This window comes from Protopterus annectens, chromosome 13.part0 (genome assembly GCF_019279795.1).
Source record: "Protopterus annectens isolate FY-2018-M chromosome 13.part0, PAN1.0, whole genome shotgun sequence".
Classification (NCBI taxonomy): domain Eukaryota; kingdom Metazoa; phylum Chordata; order Ceratodontiformes; family Protopteridae; genus Protopterus; species Protopterus annectens.
Window position 1 is genome coordinate 395,158,436 of NC_056747.1, and position 20,310 is coordinate 395,178,745.

At 39.5% G+C, this 20,310-nt stretch overlaps 1 protein-coding gene across 1 annotated transcript in view; it reads left to right on the plus strand.

Annotated features, from left to right (window-relative positions):
- Window positions 1-20,310, plus strand: part of LOC122787359 (mucosa-associated lymphoid tissue lymphoma translocation protein 1-like) — a 584,376-nt gene that overhangs the window by 66,577 nt on the left and 497,489 nt on the right. Inside the window, exon 2 of the mRNA XM_044054015.1 lies at window positions 8,051-8,257. Within this exon, the coding sequence (XP_043909950.1) occupies window positions 8,121-8,257 (137 nt within the window). The 5' untranslated portion in view covers window positions 8,051-8,120. The remainder of the gene's footprint in view (window positions 1-8,050; window positions 8,258-20,310) is intronic.

The following is a 20,310-nucleotide window of genomic DNA, read 5'->3' on the forward strand; positions in this document are numbered from 1 at the left end:
GTGTGTTCGAAATCATGGTCTGAAAGGTTCAGTTAATCGTACGTTGATTCTCATATGGTCAAGTTGAATGGTGCACTCGACCATCTGACAATCAACATACAGACATTGTGAAGTGAGGTCACTGCAGTAAGAAACAGGGAATTAGCCCATTTCCTCAATGTAGTGCAATCTCGGAGTTGGTATATTAAATATGCAGGGGGTGTGGGGGAGCCACAAGGGGGCAAAGCCCCCCTGCAAAACAGTGGATTTAACGTAATGTTGACTGTTCAGTTCAAAGGTACATTAATGTGCATAGCAGAAGGTGACGTCATGTCAAAAACATCAAACAATGTTTTCATTTTCGCATTTGTTTACTATGTGGAATTTCGGATCCGAGATTTCAGGTCAATATTATATACGTTCAACCAATGTGGGCTCAAAATTTCCATAGTAAACCTATATATATATATATATATATATATATATATATATATATATATATATATATATATATATATATATATATGTATATATATATATATATATATATATATATATATATATATATATATATATATATAATTAGGTCCTTACACTGCTATTGTATTTTTATTTATATATATATATATATATATATATATATATATATATATATATATATAAATAAAATTAGTGAGGTCCTTACAATCATCAGTGATCATGCTGTTTTCCTGCATCAGGTATGGAAAGTAACACTATGTTTCTCTAATTTGTTTTAAACAGAATGATTGCTTTTATTTGTAGTTTAACAATTAGACTAGTCTGGAATACGCAAGCAGAGAAAGCTCTAAAGTTGTTGTGTCTTTCGGCTTTTCCCAGTTAGGGGTCGCCACAGCGAAACTCCAGTACGCTAATGATTGGCAGTAGATTTTTACGTGCCGAGTTGCCGGCCCTGATGCACAACTTTCAACAAAGGTACGCCCATTCACGAATGTCTCCACACAGAAGACGCTCTAGCTGAGAATCGAACAGGACAACGTCTTATTGGGAGGCGACAACGAAGAAAGCTCTAAAGTGCACTTATGAAAAGAAAAGATTGATTCTCTGTGTGACAAGGTATAATAACTCATATCCTGCCAGTGATTTTTGGAATTAGTTGTAGGCTAGCATCCCCATCTAGTAACGCCATTGCATTATTTTTAATTTTATTGAGTTTACAATTGAGAACATGCATTGACAGATACAAAATAACCACATTTCAAAGGAATACAATTTAGTTAAAATCTTACATTCTAATATAAACTGACAATGCAAATTTTATTGTATATCAACTAATAAAAAGGATGCTAACTCTAACACACGACTAACTGTATTCTCTATTTACACGGCATGTCTGTCTTTTATGCGCAACAAAAATTACTTGTAAATAAAATCATCTATATTAAATTCCACCATTCACGTGCAATACTGAGTATCTAAATATATCAAACCATTTAGTATTATTATTATTAATGTATTTCTTTAGAACAAAAGCCAATTTTAGCAAAAATACATTTATAGTGAAATGTTGCCTCCTTAAATGTATAACATTAATCTCTTTCTTGCAGGCTACAGTGGCAATCTTGATAAATTCTGAAAATGAAGGTCATAAGAGCATCTTTCGATTTCTTATTTTTATCTTTCTAGCAATTGCCAGTAAACACAAAAAGAGTGCTATTTGATTTTCTCCTTCACGTAAAGTATACGATTGTTGAAGTACCAGATTATCTTAAAATTGTCTCTCAATAGAACTTTGGTTAAATCTTAAAATTTTGCCCAGAATTTAGCAATTAATGCACATTCATAAAACATATGTTTCCAGCCATCCTTAACTTGCTTTTTGCATGTCTAATAGAAATTATTTCCTTTTAGTCATTTTTTTATTTTATATAGTATACAAAAATGCACAATATAAATATTTCCATGTGATTATTTTCTACAAGAGAGAAACGGTTGTTTACTTACTCATTTTAATAGCAAATCATTTCCTTGTGTGTCAGCATTTTGGACAATTTGTCTAAGTTCAAAATGGTTCATTAATTTGTGTTTTGATATGGTGCATAGGAGGGAATGACTGCAGAGGTAAGATATAGCTGGATCAAAAATAAAGATATTATTTCATTTACATTTGTTTACCAGAGGGAAGGGTCCAGCTGGGCTAGTATCCCTATTTCAATGGAGGCCCGAGGAGAAGATCTCCAAAGTATAGCATAACAAGCACATGTTCTATTACAAAATTAATTATAGCTTGGTTACATAGTAAATCTTAGTTACATAGTTAAAGTATAAATCTCAGAAAAATAACAGAATACAAGGTAAAGCAGTATGTGTATAGATTGACAGGGTCTGTATCACATTATCACACAGCGATAAAATCGAACGTCATATGGTCGGCACCATATGTTCGAATTTTTCAATGTGCTAGTGTGTCAATACAGATCTCCATTACAGCGCAGAATGGGAAGATTTCCCTTTTCTGCACTGTAGTGCGATATCGGAGTTGGTATGTTTAAGTAGCGGGGGGTGTGGGGGCTGCAGGGGATTTTGCTCCCCTGCTTAAGACTTTTGGGAGTTAATTTTCGTGTTTTTTTTGTTTTTTATAACGTTTTAGAATATTTACGAGTTTGATCATATAGTAACGACCATATGATATTCAAACTTGTAAATGTTCGATAACGTAATATAAACACGATTGACAGAATGCAATGAAGACAAAAATATGCATCAGCTACTAATAAGCTTTTCTGTAATGGACGATAAGTACAAGTTATATTGCCAGAAAAGTTGAAAAGGATAAAACTTATGGGTGGGGGGTTAGGAAATGAGGTGGGGTGGGAGATAGAGAGAGTAGGGAAGAAAACTATTTATACAACAGTGAGATTATTGAAAGATGGTAAAGAGATGAGGAGTGAGACAATATGGAGGGGAGAAAGGTGTTAGCATAAAGGTATGAAGGTAATAGAAGAAATAAGTTGAAGATAAGGTAAACAGATGGAGTGTGAGATAGAGGGATTGGGAGAAGGATGTTTACACAAGGGTGTGAGAGTTAGGGGAGGAGGAAAATAGGGACAAGAGAATATGGCGGATCAGCCTGGGGGTGTGCATGAACAGAGACAGTTGTTAGTTAAGTGTGTCCTGAGAAGTTGTTTAAGATTAGATGGGATGGTGGTATTTCAGATATGTTGAGGGGGGAGGGTATTCCAGTCCCTGGCTGTATGATTAGAATACAGAGAATCACCAAAAGTGTTGCTGGATTTTGTAACTTTTAATATTAATTTATCAGAAGACCTTGGGGATCTATTATTGGAATAGAGTTCTACTAGATTTTGAAAAGATGGGAACTTGACTGGTTGGTATATTATGGAGTGAGTGGTCATGAGCTGATTGAGGGATGGGAGGGTGGGTAGTTTTAGCCAATTTAGTTGGTGAACAGCTGCACAGTGATGGGATCTGTGTGGTGAGTTTGTAGCAAATTTGGTGAATTGTTATAGCAGACTTTGAGTTTAGCTAGGACAGTTTTCTTAAGGTTGGTGAAGATGGGTGAGGCATACACTAGGGTAGATAGTACGTTGGTTCTGGCAATAGCTTGCCTGGTGGAGCTAGTATAATATGATTGCTTGCACCTGTCACCCCTGGGCTTTCGGATATTGGCAAAGGCTCTTGCTACCCCAATAGTGCCTTTTTTAGGCAAGGCTCAAAAGACAAACCCATCTCCATAGGTATCACAAGGGATAAGAAACTAAGAGTAATGCTACTCAATGCCAGAAGTCTAAACCTCAAGATGCATGCACTCAAAACTCTCCTTAGCATGGAGAACATCGATATCTGTGCAGTAACAGAAACCTGGTTCAAGGCTCCCGAGAGCACCCCAGCACTACCAGGTTATACCTCATACCATGCTTTTCGGCCCCAAAACTTGGACTGAACCACAAAAGGAGGGGGAGTATCAATATTCGTCAAAGATACCCACACCTCCAGGTTGGTGGCACAGCACGAAGCATCAGAGACTATCCATGTGCAACTAACAGTGGGTAAAACTGCCTTCCAGTTTATAGCCTGCTACAGACCACCCTCCCAAACCCAGGAACCCCACTCGGCCTTCCTGAGAACACTGGAAAATATGAAGGTCTCTCCAAACACCATTATATTGGGCGACTTCAACTACCCACACATAGACTGGGAGCATTACTCTAGCTCCAACACCCTAGCCCAAAGGTTCCTAGAATTTATAAACTCAAATGCTATGGAACAAATTGTTACCACTCCCACAAGAGGGGAAAACATACTGGACCTGATCATCACCAACATGGGGACTCTATGCTGTAGACCAGAAGTGTATCCCTCACTGGTAAGATCAGACCATAAACTAATCTCACTGGATATTCACATCCAGACCCCACCCCCTGCCCAGAAAACCACAGTGAAAAACTTCTCTAAAGCAAATTTCACACTCCTCAAAACCGAGGTGGAATCCTTCAAACCCCCCGGGCCTGTGGAAAATATGGCCCAGACCGCAGAATCCTTTATAAACGCATTCTATGAACACCTTCAGGAATGCATGGATCATGCAATCCCATATAAAACCAAGACCCAATCCTCCAAAGGCAGACGTCCTGTCTGGTGGACCCCAGCCATAAACAAACTATACAATAAAAGGAGGAAGCTACTACATGATAGAGCAAAATCCCAAAAAGGGAAGGCGTCTCTGATCAGTATTAGCGAAAAACTACGGGCACTCATAAACTTGTCTAAGGCCAGCTTCGAGAGAAAAATTGCACAGGACACTAAGGATAATCACAAGGCTTTCTTTAGTTATGTTAGGAACCTGGGTGGGAATTCCCAGATATGCTCAGAATTAGTCCAAAATGACAAAAAATACACCGAACCCACAGACATTGCCAACATCCTAGCTGACAGGTTCAGCGCAAACCCCCCCCCCACCAAAAGGGCAAATATCTATCCCAGCAGAGTGCTGCCCCCTGACATCTCAGATGCTCAGGTAAGAGCCGCCCTCTCCAAAGCAAAAAACACAGCATCAATGGGACCAGACGGTGTCCCAGGCTGCGTCCTACATGAACTCCAAGAAGAGCTAAACCCAAACATAAAACTACTGTTCAATCTCAGCCTTACTACAGGATATGTACCCAAAGAGTGGTGTGCAGCAACAGTGGTCCCTCTCCACAAAGGTGGTGCCTCAATGGATCCTGGAAACTATCGCCCCATAAGCCTGACTAGCTTGGTCTGCAAAGCTATGGAAAGGATCATCATGGACCTCATAAATAAAGATATTGGGGACCTACAGACACTGGATCCTACCCAGTTCGGCTTTGTTAAGGGCAGATCCTGCCTCTTAAACCTGGTCAATTTCTTTGAAACAGTCACCAAGGCCATTGACGAGGGAAGGTAGTCCACACAGCCTACCTGGACCTCGCAAAGCCTTCGATACAATACCCCACACGGGCATTATAGATAAGCTCACCAGCTTAAATATAAACCCCTATGTCACTAGATGGGTTGCAAACTGGCTCAAGGACAGAACCCACATGGTTAGAATTGCTGGAGCCATGTCAGACTCCAAACCAGTTACAAGTGGCGTCCCACAAGGCTCAGTTCTGGGACCTCTCTTGTTCGGTATATATTTCTCGGAGGTACAGGCCAACACGGAAGGACTGTGGCTGACCAAGTTCGCAGATGACTGCAAACTGGGCGCCATAATCGACTCTCCAGCCGACACAAGCATCCTCCAAAAGGGCCTCATAGAAACAGACAACTGGTGCCAGAGCCATGGCCTCAAGCTAAACGCCAAAAAGTGTATAGTCATCCCCTTTGGCAAAAACAAAGTGCCCACAAATTACCACATAAGTGATAATCCATTAAGTACAGAAGAAGTAATTAGGGACCTGGGGACCCAAGTTGATAGCAATCTCTCATTTGACAACCACGTGGCCAAAGTGGTTAGAAAAACATTTTATATAGCCCCCCTAATCATGAAGGGATTCACATCTAGATCAGAGGAGGTCATCGTGCCTCTTTACTCATCCCTCATCAGGCCCATAATTGAGTACAATGCCCCTTTTGGAATGTACCTTACCAGACACCTGCAGCAACTGGAAAGACCCCAAAAGTACCTCACCAAGAGGATCAAAGGGCTCAAACAGATGCCATATGCTGCCCGGTTAAAAAAACTCCAGCTCTACTCAGTGGCATACCGCCTGCTCAGAGGCTATCTGTGCCTGATGTATAAAGCCATGTCCAACCCGGAATTAATAGACATGCTGCACCTCAAAAAATCCACATCCCCTCGAGCTATGCACACGAGAGACTTGAACCTCAGCACTGAAATAAATAGGACATGCTGGAGGGACAGATTCATAACCCAGAGGCTCCCTTCACTCTGGAATAAAATCCCAGTCCAGGTTAGGCAGAGTCCCTCATTGACTCTCTTCAAGAGGAATCTTGATGAGTGGATGGGAGATTGTAGGTTTACCCCGGGTATCACTTCTGTGTCACTGTTAGACAGAGGCACAGTATACTAACCTCAAAAAAGGGCATAGCAAAATTAATTTAAAATGGGTGGCGAAAGCAAAACACACTCTGGCTAGGCTTATAAATGCCCTAGGGAAGATAGCCTAGTATGAACCTATGAACCTATGAACCTATTTGACTCTATAGAAAAAGCCAAGCTTTATATGGGTCTTTTTTATGACTATTGCTAAGTGTTTATCACATCTGAAGCTATTGTCAGTGGTGACTCCAAGCAGTTTAGTGTGGCAGACAGGTTCAATATTGGTGTTGTTTGCAGAGTGAATGAGGAAAGATATGGTTAGGTGATTTGTTATTGGAGAAGAGAATTAACTTAGTTTTATTGGATTGAAAATGAGTTGATAGTCAGAGAGCCAGGTTTCTATGGTTGTAAAGGATATTTGGGTAATATTTGGAGCTGTGGAAGGGAGGGTGCAGCACAGATGAGTGTGGAGTAATCTGTGTATTAAATGATAGTGGCTAACTTGGTGGATGAGTGGAGTTTGTTGGTGAAGATTGTAAATATGAGAAGCCCTAGAATTGAACCTTGTAGGATGCCTACTGTCACAGGCAACAGGGTGGATATGCCACCTTGCCATCTAACTGCCTGTTGTCGGTCGGAAAGGCAATTGTGAAAACAATTGTGGGTGGTTTGGTTGAGGTTTAACAAAGCTAGTTCATAGAGGAGTTAATGGTGGGAAACTATGGAATGCCGTGGACATATTTAGGAAGATACAGGATACTAGTTGTCTATTATTTTTGAGTTGGTTGACTGTATTGGTGAAGCTTATAAGGGTGGTTGTGGTACCACGGCAGAGTCTGAAGCCATGTTGGGAGTTGCTAAGTAGGTTCTTGCTTAGAAGGTAATTCATGAGTTGGGTATGCAAACATTTTTCTAGAATTTTGAGAGTGGTGATAGTATGGCTATTGGATGGTAGTTTGAGAGGTCTGTTGAGGTGCCACCTTTGTGGATGGGGGGGAGGGGGTGATGTATAAAATTTTCCAGAGCTTGGGAATATTGGGAATAGATTATTCAACCAGCAAAACTCTGGTAGTCATTTCTGAAGGGATGAGAGTATTAATATGTGTTATCTTAGGAGCAGAGATATTGAGACTGGATTTTATTGCTGTCTTACTATTAATATAAGATATGATTGGGAAAAGGTATCTTGGCATATCTTGTCATTATCAGTAAATACAATTATTTTTCTCCTGTGCCCTACTTCTCAGCTTCCTTCATGGTTTGACAGGAGTAGCAGAGATATGGTATCCTTTAGGGCACACCTCTTGTTATTTGAGAAAAGTCACTAGAAAGATGAACTTTGAATGACTTTTTCTGCCACCTGGTTAGTATAATGAAGCAATAGGAATAAAAACTCTAGAAAACTGTTTCCATACTTTTTTTTAATCTTGATAATCTGTAAATGAAGATTTTACTGTGCAGTAGCTTGAGATTTAACTATTCACCATACACAATAAATCAACATTAAAATGTACATGTAAGTCTAAAACGTGTCTGTTTCTCTTTTAGGAGTTCTGAATGGTTCATCAAGAAAAGAAAAAAACCTTAGCAGACAGCCTGAAAAAGGCAGAGACACAGAATGGGTGATTGGAGTTTGTCAGTCAGTTGTCTGGGAGAAGCCACACTTGCCAGATTAAGTGAGCTGCTTGACAACTCCACCCGAGGATGGAGGAAACTAGCAGATTTAATTGGTACAGAGCGCCGCTTCAAATGCAGGTAACTCAGTAAACAGAACTCGCTGAAGGAAGGTATTTTTAATGTGGTTTCAGATAGTGACAGTTTCAGCGTATAATGGTTAACTCATACAGCAGTTTACCATACAATGCAGCTGCAAATACTAGAATAAGTAACAGTTTCATTTACACTTGAGACTGAGGTGAAAGTTCTTATTGGTTAAAACAGGTGAAATGACATGGAACAGGGCTAGTTTTCATCTAAAATTTACATATATCTGTGCTATTACTACTAGTCACAGAATGAAAGCAGATGATGCCACTGAACTAATCACTTTGTAAACATAAACACTCTGGACCTGTTAGTGCATACACCTACTAGAGGTATAAACATATTGGACATGGTACTCACAAACATGAAAGAATGCTGCACTCCCCCCACACCCAGTGTCATGTTCTCCCTGGTAAGCTCATAGTACAAAGTAATATCCTTCAAAATAAGAATCAGTTTTGTAAACCCAGCAAACCATGTAACATTTAAAACTTTTCCAAGCAAACTACCTTTTATTAAGCGATAACCTGTAAAAATTTCAAATCCCTGCAAACCTAGGTAACACAGCAGTCTATGTGGAATTATTCACATAAACTCTGTACAAGCATGTCGATGGTTGCATAGAGGCTGCTGTGCCTACCAGAAGTAAGCTCAAACCTAACTCAAAAAAACAAATACCCTGAGTCTGAAATTAAACACATTGTACAGCAAAAGCAAAAAAGTCATAGCTAAAATTAGAAAGTATAACACCAAAAAAGATAAAAACTCTCACTTCAAACTGAATACACAACTAGGAGGATTAATTAAGTCCAAGAAAGCAAATTGTGAAGTAAAAACAGCTTCTCAGGCCAAGGATAGCCATAAGAAGCTATGTCCAAAACCTCAAAGGCAGCACACAACAGTGTGCTGAACTGTTGGTAAATGGAGTCACATTTGTGGAACAGGAAGATACAGCAAATCTTCTGCCTGACAAATTCAGCTCCAACCTTATCCTCCTCTCACCCCCACCATCTTCCAGGAAATACCATCTAACATAATCCCTTCAACTATCAATAGGGAGCAGGTCTTAGATGTGCTCTCTAAGGCCAAGAGTATAGCTTCACTGGGCCCCGATAATATCCCAGGATGCCTCCTAAATAGTCTGAAATATGACCTAACAGGGCCACTGGAGTCAGTATTCAACCACAGCCTCCACAAAGGCTTCATGCCACATGAACTAATGGAAGACTGCAGCTGTCATCCCTCTAAACAAGGGCAGACCATCAATGGATTCTGGGAACTACGGACCCATTAGTCTGACTAGCGTCACATGTAAAGCCATGAAAAGAACCATCATAGAAGTGATTAACAGCACCATAGGAAGCCTTCAGGCACTGGACCCAACCAGTTTGGTTTTGTCAAAGGTAGGTCATGACTACTGAACCTGGTGGACTTCTTTGAAAAGGTCACCAAGGCAATGGATGAGGGCAAAATGGTGCATAAGCCTACCTTGACCTAGCTAAGGCATTTGACACAATACACTACTAGAGTATTGTAAAAAAAAACTCATGCAACTGGGCATAAACCTGTATGCAACTCACTGGCTAGTCAGCTGCCTCACAGACAGGATTCAGGAAGTTAGGACTGGAAGGACCACCTCCACAAAGAGGTCCGTCATCAATGGAGTCCCCCAGGGTTCTGAGCTGGGGCTGCTTCTTTTTGGAACCTATTTTTCAGATGTCAGGATCAATGTCAAGAGCCTCTGCCTTACCAAGATTGCAGATAATTGCAAGCTAGGAGCAATCATAGAACCCCCCCCCCCCAAAATGCTGACATATTATAGGAAAGTGCAGCATATAAATGACTGAAGCCGTGGTTTAAAACTCACTGCCAAGAAATGCATAAAAGTACCTTTTGGGAAGTTGGCCAACCAGAAAAACTACCTCATTGATAAAATAGCCCTAAATGTAGGCACAATAGTCAGGCATTTGGGGACTCAGGGAGATAGTAACCTGGCTTTTGGCCAGCATGTGCCTAAGGTTGTAAGAAAATAATTTGATGCCAATCTACTTATAAATAAGGGCATAGCATCTAGGTCCAGTGAATTAATTGTGTCACTATACTCAGCCATAATCAGACCCATCATTGAGTATAATGCCCCTTCTGTATGAGCCTGACCAGGCACATGCAACAACTGGAATGTCCACAGAGGTTCCTCACAAAAAGAATACAGGGTCTAAACACACTATCCTATGCAGATTGACTCAAAGCTCTATCTCCTATAAACTGCTGAGAAGTGATTTATGTCTGGCATACAAGGCATCCTTGATCAACTCTAATGGACCTTTTGCATATCGACAAAATGAACAACACCAGAACCTCTAGATCTAAAGATTTAAATTTGCATGCAACTTAAATAGGGCATGTTGGATGAATAAGTACATATCTCAGAGAATCCCCATTCTCTGGAATAGGCTTCCCATCCATGTGAATAAGAGCCCTCTCCTAACCCTATTTGAACACAAATGGCATCAGTGGGTTGGAAATCGGAAATTCAACCCTGGGCTGAAACTTGTATCTCTGACAGCTACAGGCAGCCAGTAATTCATGCCCTAACTCATACATCCTTTAAAATAACCTCGTGGGCCCAATAATTTGTGGGATGCATTTAGTTTGCATGGCTAGGCTTATAAAGGCCCCAGTGATCACTAGCCTAGTATGCACCCATGAACAGTTAACTTGTTACCAGAAGACTGCAGTGAGATATTTTTTTTATTTTGTGAATTATACCCTAGAACCCAGAAGCTCCAACTTTACTGCATACATTAAAGTGCTTGTTACAACAGTCCTTTTTCCCCCTAATGACCATGTAAGATTCCTCAATGTCCTAAAGGATCTCCTAGTAGCAAATACTCCCTTATTTTGCATGACTAATTACCATTCAATAAACTGGGTTTAAGGTAAGATATACCCAAATTTTTCTAAACTTAATAAAAAAGTCCATTGAGTGGCTGGAAAATAAACCTAGTAGACACAGCATTCTTGACCTAATTCTTAGAAATATGGCCACCTCTTATTACTACTCCCCTAGTTCCTCCTTCCCTAGCAATGACAGACATTTGAGTCTCACACTTCATATCCTTCACAAAATACATGATAATGCAAAATCTGTTATTCTAGCAACTAAGTGCATAAGAGCAATATTACATTTTGCAACAGTCTCTGATTGTGGATGTTTGTCCCACATTATTTTTGGCTTTGTCCCTATGAGGTTGGGGGGTATGACATATTGCGGTAAAAACAGCTGTTGCAGTTAGCTGCCGTCAAACTCAAATTTCTGCAAACATTTTTGTTTCATACAGTAACACAGAAGAATGCAAAAACTTGACAATGTGGAGTAATGAGACAAATAAAAACACAGAAGAATTAAAGGTAGGCAAGAAATTAAAAAAAAATATTTAAAAGCACATAACCATTTTTTTTTTTTTGCTTTTAAAGAAGTCATTGAAGTTTCTTGCCTGCCATTTGACTTTATTTATTTATTTATTTATTTTCAAAAAGTGATCCAGGATTCACCAAGTTACACACGCACAAGTCACTGCACCACAGGTACCAGTATGACTTAAATGACCTGAGATGTACCTCCGTAAAATATATGACAAGAGACAATAGGGAGCTATCAGACTATGTGTCACAGCCAGGTATGTGCCTAACACCGAACAGCATTCCACCTTCACCATTGATGATGCCACTATACAAACAAAATACGACTGACTTCAGTAATTGTCTTAGTTTCTTCTGTCATTCTCAGGGGATAAAGCATTTGTTAGCATGGAAGAATATGGTTAGCAAATCACATTGCTTTGCCAGGGATAGCCTGCACCTGCTTTGGAATATTGGCTAAAACAATGTCCTCTCCCACAGAGCTTTTTGTGGCAATGCCAAACTGCCAAACTAACAAAGCAAAATCAATCCATTGGAATCTGAAGGTGTTACTGCTCAATGCCAGGAGTAACAAGAAGCTTCACTCCCTCCAAGCTCCTCTCACCCAAGAGAATGCAGACTTCTGTAAGTAACTAAGACATGGTTTAAACCTGCAGAGAGTACTCCAGCAGTACAAGGCTTCAGTGCCTTCCACACACTTATATCAGGAGTAAAGACAGATGTGTCTTCATCTACATCAGAAACAGCATACCTCTGTGCTGGTTAAACAGGATGACATGCTAGAGTTTCTCTATGTACATATTAGCATAGACAAAGTCCTATACCATATCCTAGCAAGCTATAGGTGAACATCTATGTCCCAGGAAACCCATAGCTCATACTTACTCCAACTGAAGACACTCGTCATTCAACCAAATATCATACTCATAGGGGGCTTTAATTATCTCTCTATAAATTGTAAATCCTACACAACCTCATATTTGTAGGCATAGAGATTCCTGTACTTTGTAAGCACAAATGTGCTGGATCAGATAGTGCATACGTGCAATAGAGGTACAAACATATTAGACCTGGTACTTACAAATATAGGGGAACACTGCACCCCACCCAGTGTCATGTCCTCTCTGGTAAAGTCAGAGCACAAAGTGGTTTCCTTTGAATTAAAAATCAGTACTGTAACCCCAGTGAACCCTGTAACAGTTGGCAGCTATTCAAAGACAAACTACCTTTTATTATGTGATAACCTCTCAGAATTCCAAACCCCTCCAAACCCGACTAACACAGCAGCCTATGTGGAATTGTTCACAGAAACTCTGTACAACCATGTTAATGGCAGCATAGAGGCTGCTGTACCTAACAGAAGTAAGCCCAAAACAAACTCTAAAAACAAACCACACTGGTGGAATCCAAAATTAAGCAGGTTATACAACAACAGAAAAAAGCCATTGCTAAAATTAGGAATAGTATCAGCCAAAAAGACGAAAATCTCTCTCATCAAACTAAATAGACAGCAAAGAGGGCTAATTAAATCAAAGAAAGACAATTCTGAGATAAAGATGGCTTTCCACGCCAAGGACAACCATAAGGCTTTCTTCAGTTATGTTGGAAACCTCAAAGGCAGCAGTGTGCTGAACTGGTTGTAAACTGAGCTACAGTCATGGAGCTGGGAAATATAGGAAACCTACTAGCTGACAAAGTCAGCTTCAGCTTTATCCTCCACTCATTCCCAGCCACCTCCAGGAAGTACCATCTAACATAACCCCTCCAACTGTCAATGGGAGCTGCACTCTCTAATTCCAAAAACACCTATGATCCTAACAGAACTCCTGGAAAGCAATATGAAATCTTATCTGGGGGGGCTACCACTTGATTTCAGGTGCACAGAATAGCCTTTGGAAAGTGGTCAACAGAAGGAAAAAGAAAAAAAAAAGATTAAAGGACAGTCCCTATCCTGGTAACAAGTAACAAGCAGAAAAAGAAACAGGACTTAAGTGTACAGTGGTCACACACCCTATACAATGAAGGAAATCTCTCGGCCTCTTCTCAGTCAGCCATATACAAGAACATCAGTGACTCAGGGAGAAACTTGGACCATATCTCACCTTATAAGCAAGCAGAAGCAATGGCAAGTGCCTCCACAACTCCTGGTACTGATTCTGATACAGACAAAAGAACTCTACAAATTCCACTTTCTACTACTGAAAATACTGTGGCTTTAGGCAGAAGCCACAGGACAGAAGCATCATATCCTTTTCAGATGGTCACTGTTATCATACCACCCTCATCTCTTAATACTCTATCACTTGATAGTTTGCAGCTGTTCACACACAAATGAATGTTATGCGGTTAGCACCAGTGTGTGAATTCCTAGCTGTAATCGTACTTTTCAACCTGCAGATGTTAAAAATCTGCACATAGGCTGTAGAAAATGTAGGTATATCTTCCCAATAATCTGGATAGGCAATTATCATGGAATTTGAATTCCATACTAAAGGGGTGGCGTAAGCCACAAAACTATGGGCTAGGCTTGTAAATGCCCTCGGGCAGATAGCCTAGTATGAACCTATGAACCTATGAACCTATAATAGCATAACTGATCCCACTTCCAGTAGGATTCAATAGGACTGTGGGATACCATCATTTAGGATAAAAAAGCACGTCTTAAAAACACTGACAAAATATAACCAAGATAACTGTTTCTTTCAGATTAAGCTTACTGAGTGACTTCATCAACTTCATTTTGGTACACTAAGCATTTCTAAAGTCAAATAACCTTCCATATGTTTTTTCAACAAACTAGACACCTCCCCTGTTGGTAATCAAACATTCAATGTTAAATTCTTCATTTCCGACTACACTGGCTGTTTGTGCTCTCAGTCACATGCTTGTTTTAACATTGTTATACCGATTTGCTATTTTAATTTAACTAGGTTGTAGATGTATGTAGACTAGAGAAAAAAACTGCTCCTACTTCAAAGATCCTTCTGGTGTACGCTCTGTTTCACTGCTGTAGAAATCTGCTGGCAAGTGAATATCACTTTTTACCTTCCTGTTTGCTCTTTCTCTGGAGTGTATCAAACACTTTAGGCCTTAATTAGCATGTCACATTCTAACTTCAACACTTTTTTTAGTTTGGCTGTACAGTTTTCACTTTCCTACAAACACACACACACACACACACACACACACACACACACACACACACACACACACACACACACACACTGACATTGAACATGTCCAGTAATGAGTGTATAAGGCTGTGCTGAGTGCTGAAAGAAGAGAACTTGGCATGTTGTCTGGACCCATGGAGCTAGTGTTTTTGACTTCGAGCCCTTAGGACTTACTTCAAAGTGATCTGTTGGGTGGGCATGCTCATATGGGAGGGGGGTTAGTGGGAAACAAAGGTGTAAAGTCTTTGTTAAATTTATGCATTAATATGTTGGCTTTGGCTTTTGGGGATGAGTGTACATTGTTATGTGTTCAGTGCATTACTGGTTATTGCTTCTAAGGTTGCTGACTTAGTTGAATAAGTCTTTGTGGTTCTCCTTAACCTAGGAGGCAATTTTCAGTTCATACTCACCTCAGGAAGTTATAATTTTGATTCTGTGTTCTTTATACTGTTTAAGTTCACTTTTAGAGGTTGTAGTATTTAATTTATTCTTATGGACAATAACTTTCTTCCTTTAATAGTGTAGTTTATTCATACTAGGGTTACACAATATGGGTTTGTTCCAGAACTTGGCAATGCATTTGTGTTTTGGGGCTACTGATAGTTCTATGCTCATCTAAAGCATGCATTGAGGTGTCTGCAGATGTAGCAATGTGCAAGACAAAGCCATGGTGGGGAATACTTAAATTCCATCAGGTCATCATCTAGCTGTAATTGATTTATCTTTGAGTAGTCTCTAAATACAGAAAGGTATGATAGCAAACCAGATTCTTCCCTCATAGTGAATATTACTGAATCATGGCGAATCTGACCAATGTTGAGGCAGCTACAGGAACAGACCATAATGGGGCTACATCGGTGAGGTCTAGATCCAATATTTTGATCCTCTATTTGGAATATGAAATAGATGGTCCAAGGAGATACCATTTATGAACCGTAGGAAGTGTTGTGCATACTTCTCTGTAGTTATGTATATTTCCCATTTAATAGAAGGATAATTGAAATATCCCAGAAGAGTAGTATTAGGTTCAGTGGGGAGTGACTCCAGTTTGTTTAGCTATGCTTTGTGGGTTCTATATGACATGGATGGGTTACAGTAGTTTGCTATGATGTGGAACTTTTTATTGACAGTAAGTTGGATATGCTGAAGCTCAAGGTCATTGACCTGCCTTAGGAGTCTAGATGTGATATGGCTTGTTAGGAATACAACCCCCCACACACACAACAACAACACAGTCATTCTCAGTGGTGGGTCTGAAAAGTGGTAGACACTGAAACTCCATCACAGTAAGGGTGCTATCATTACAATAAACAATGTTTCATTATCCATGTAGCTCTTTATATTTTTGATGGCCAGGAAGGCCTGTAAGGAGTGCAACTTCTATCATCGAGCAGTGCTACCTTTACATAGTGTTGATTTTGTTTGACTATTATCAGTAGTTTGAGGAAACTGACCTTGCCTAAAAAAGACACTATGGGGAAAAAAGGTGGAAGCCATCCCTAGCAAGGCAGGTAAGACTGTTAGTCATCTCATCCCAGGCTGATATATATTGGATCCCCCTTACAATGGCATCAATATCTAAGCTATTAGTTGAAATCAGTTATCTTTTTATTTGTATTGTGGCATTATTCTTGGAGATGTTAGATTGGTGCTAAAGACTAGTTTCATACCAACCTCAGGCATATCATATTCTGAGACCTCCATCATGCCCTTCTGTGTGTAATCCAGGGAGATGGGTCTGAAATCTTTCACTCTCACGTGCACAATGACCAAGACAAGTGTGTATCTTGGGTGAAGGGAGTTCAGGACTCTAGTAACATGGTGAGTCCTGGCACCTGAGAGTCACCACTTACCCTCACCCTGTCTTGTTCTGCCTGCTGAGTGATACAGCTGTGTATCTAGCTATAAAGTCACTTATTATTATCTCATTGCTACATGTGTTGGCTTCATCTTGCTGCCATCAGGACATTGGCCTGCCGGCTGAGTGACACTGTTTTGCTCTTCTACTGTTAGCTGTGTTTTTAGGTGCTGTTTGCTTGTAAGTTTGGTTGTAAGTATCTTGTACACCCAACCTGCATCTTGGAGGCCTTTGAGGTTTGGGCAAGCATTTCTTACTTCAGCATAAAATGGTTTATTTGCTGACTTTAGAAAAGCCTTGCATGGTTGTGTGAGATGGGTGCCAGTACTGACAACCTGATGGATGCTGCTAATAAGTTTGGTTGAGAGCATACCTTTAAATTGTACAGATTTTCGCAGAATGTCCAGATTTTGTCCTCATATTTTTGGTCCGTTTTTCATTAAATTGTGGTTTTCTGGCAAATTAGTGACAAGTCATTAAAGATTGAAGTTTGAAAATAATGATAGACATTAGAGTTTTAGACTTCATAGCTTTCAGAAAATTCATACTAATGCAAAACCTGTTATTCTATCAACTTTCTAAGTTTGTAAGAGCAATATTTAAAATTGTTCCTGTTTTTGGGCCTTTCTTTTCCACTTTTATTCATGGCTTTGTCCAGATTTCTTGCTCTAAGAAGTTGAGCGGTATGGTTGAGAGGCTCTCCTCTAAAGTTAGTAAATCCTTGTACCTCCTGCATATAAATTCTTTAATGCAAGACGCAAATGGTTGTCAGTAAACATGAGATGGTTGTTACATTTCCTCAGGAATACCTAGTGCTATCTGGCTGGCTACAGATGATGTGAGAGACTGACCTTGAGGCTTGTAGTGTCTGGTGTCTAAAGAGTACACTGGTGTGTTGTAGGGGAGGGGTAGTTATATTCACTATTAATTAGGAGAGGGGAGGGGATAAGGTTTGCTAATGAAGTAGGATGGTACTAAAGTGCAAAAAAAGTGAAGTAGATGTGAAGTGAGGTAGGGTAGTAGAGTTTATTCAACAGTAGGTATATGAGTGATGTAAAGTGGCTTGGCAGGTCTGACTTAATTAATGTAACTAGAAATGTGCAGTTAAGGTCAGGCTTGTTTTTTTAATTTCAACTCTGACTCAGCTTACACAACAAGGACGTGGTGACAGAATGAGTAACAGCAGAAATAATGATATTACATTTACAAAGAGGGCGGTATCAGTGAATGGTTTAAATGCAGTATAGTAAGCATGCTGGCACACTTCCATTGACAGCAGAGGGTTGTATTATACTGTGTAACTTGCACCATTATGGAAATACTGCAGAAAGTTGCAATTACACTGACTCAGCAACAGCCGGTAAAAATACCTCGGCTTGTAGATTCTTAGTTTCATAGTTTCTTACTAGGCTATTGACAGTACAGGATCTTTAGAAGCCTATATATGCATTCTGATGAAGCTTTTTTGCCCTTTTTATTTAAATATGAAATAAGCCAAAGCAGCAGAACATTTACATGTTACCCCTTCCATAAGGGACAAGAGTGCTACTCCAGGATATGAATTTTCTGTTTCCCATCCATTTGTCCAGATTGTACATATGAACAGCGTAAGAGAAGTGCTTTGTTTTATGTGTTGGAGAAGATGACTCCAAAGAAATGGAATTCTCTATGATATATTTCTATCCCTTCAACATGTTCTATTTATGTTGCAGAAGGGATTTAGATCTCTTGAGTAAGTGTTTATGCCACCACTGGACTTGTGGATGTGCAATAGGTCTGAGAAGATAGGATATGTTGAGGATCTGCATACAAGACAGAGGTCACCCCTCAACAGCCTGTATGATACTGGAAATAAGGACAAGGCTTTGAGGTGATCAGTGTAGTTTTTATTTTGGCCATTGATTTTCTTGGTGTGAAGATGCTGTGGGTATTCAAGTTATGTCAGTTGTTTGGATAGGTACAGGCCAAATTGGGTTTTATGCTTAATGATTGGCCTGATAAGTGCTGAATAGAGTGGAGTGATCACATCCCTGGATCTGGACACCATACTCTTACTAATAAGCTGCACAGTGAAAAAGATTTTCTTACAACAATGGATACCTGGTGACTGAAGGACAGTTCGCTGTCTCCAAAGGTTCTCAGGTTCCTAACTTCTGGATCAACTTTCTGGGGTATGTTATCAATGTGATAGTTGCACATGACATTGTTTTTCCCAAAGGAAACTATAATACATTTTTTTGTATTTAATTTTAGTCCATGGTTTTGACATCAGTTATTTATTTAAAAAAAGGCCCTCCTGAAGGATGTTGGTATCCTCTGGAGAGTTAAAAATGGCACCTAGTTTACAGTCATCAGCAAACTTGGTCAATCATAAGTGTTTAACAGTGCTTTGACCACCAAGAAGTAAATGCCAAAGAGGAATGGCCCAAGGACAGGGCCCTGGAGTACACCAATGGTGACAAATCTTTTAGAGCAGATGGAACTAACCCCCCATCTCAATATTCTGGGTTTTATTTGTGAACCAGTTTTCTAACCACTAAGTTACATAGGGACCGACATTTAGCTTGGAGAGTTTATTAACAATACCAGACTGTGGAATAATATTGGATGTGTTAGCGAGATCTAGATATGTGATGTGTACTGATATTTCCTCATCCACTGCTTTGGTAACTTTCTTAAAGAAGTCAACTAGGTTATGTTTTGTCTGCCCTTGACAAAACTGAACTAGCTTGGGTCAAGGGATTTGTAGGATACCAATTTCCTAGTTTATTAATTCCATAATGATAATTTCCATAGCTTTATAGATGAGGGGGAGGGCATTGATGCAAGTATGTCATCTGGAAATGTTGTAATGGAGTGGGAGGTGAAATTTAAGCTAAATTAAATCGCTAGTAGACTGGCCATGTCCTCTGGGTCTAAGTAGGTGGTATTATTTACTATATCACTGTGCAGTGCTGACCATTGTTTCTGAGTTTTCTAACATAGTTAAAGGCGGCTTTGTAGTTATCTTTCATATAGGGGGCTATTCGTACCTCCTATTTGGCTTTGGTTTATTTGATAAGGGTCTGAAGTTCCTTGTTTAGTTTAGCAAGAGAATTTTTGTCTTCTTGAGAGTTAAATTTATTTTTGCATGCAATCATTTTTTTTTTACTTTATTATATATTTTATATTAGCATCCCACCATAGGGATTTATTATTGAATTTTATATTGTATTTGTTTCTGAGGGGGATTAATGCATCTATGCATCTATATACATGTGCATAGAAATTGGCAGCAAAATATTAATTTTAATAAAAGATTTAATAATTAGAATTTTAGTAAATTACTCGATTGATTAATTGGTATTGTATATAAATGCTTGGTTTAATCTAATTCATTACTCTGTAAAGGCTGTTTGGCCGAGGCGCTACAAGGTTATATTGGCATTTGTGCTATTCTAGGATCATGTTTCTGTGATATTGTTATAATATCAGCTGTTGTTCCAGCTCGCTGTTCTTATGATATTGATTTTTGGATTATCTTGATTGGTGCTGACTACTTAATTCTGCAGTTGCTGAATAAACTGTATTTGTGAAATTGACTTCAAGAA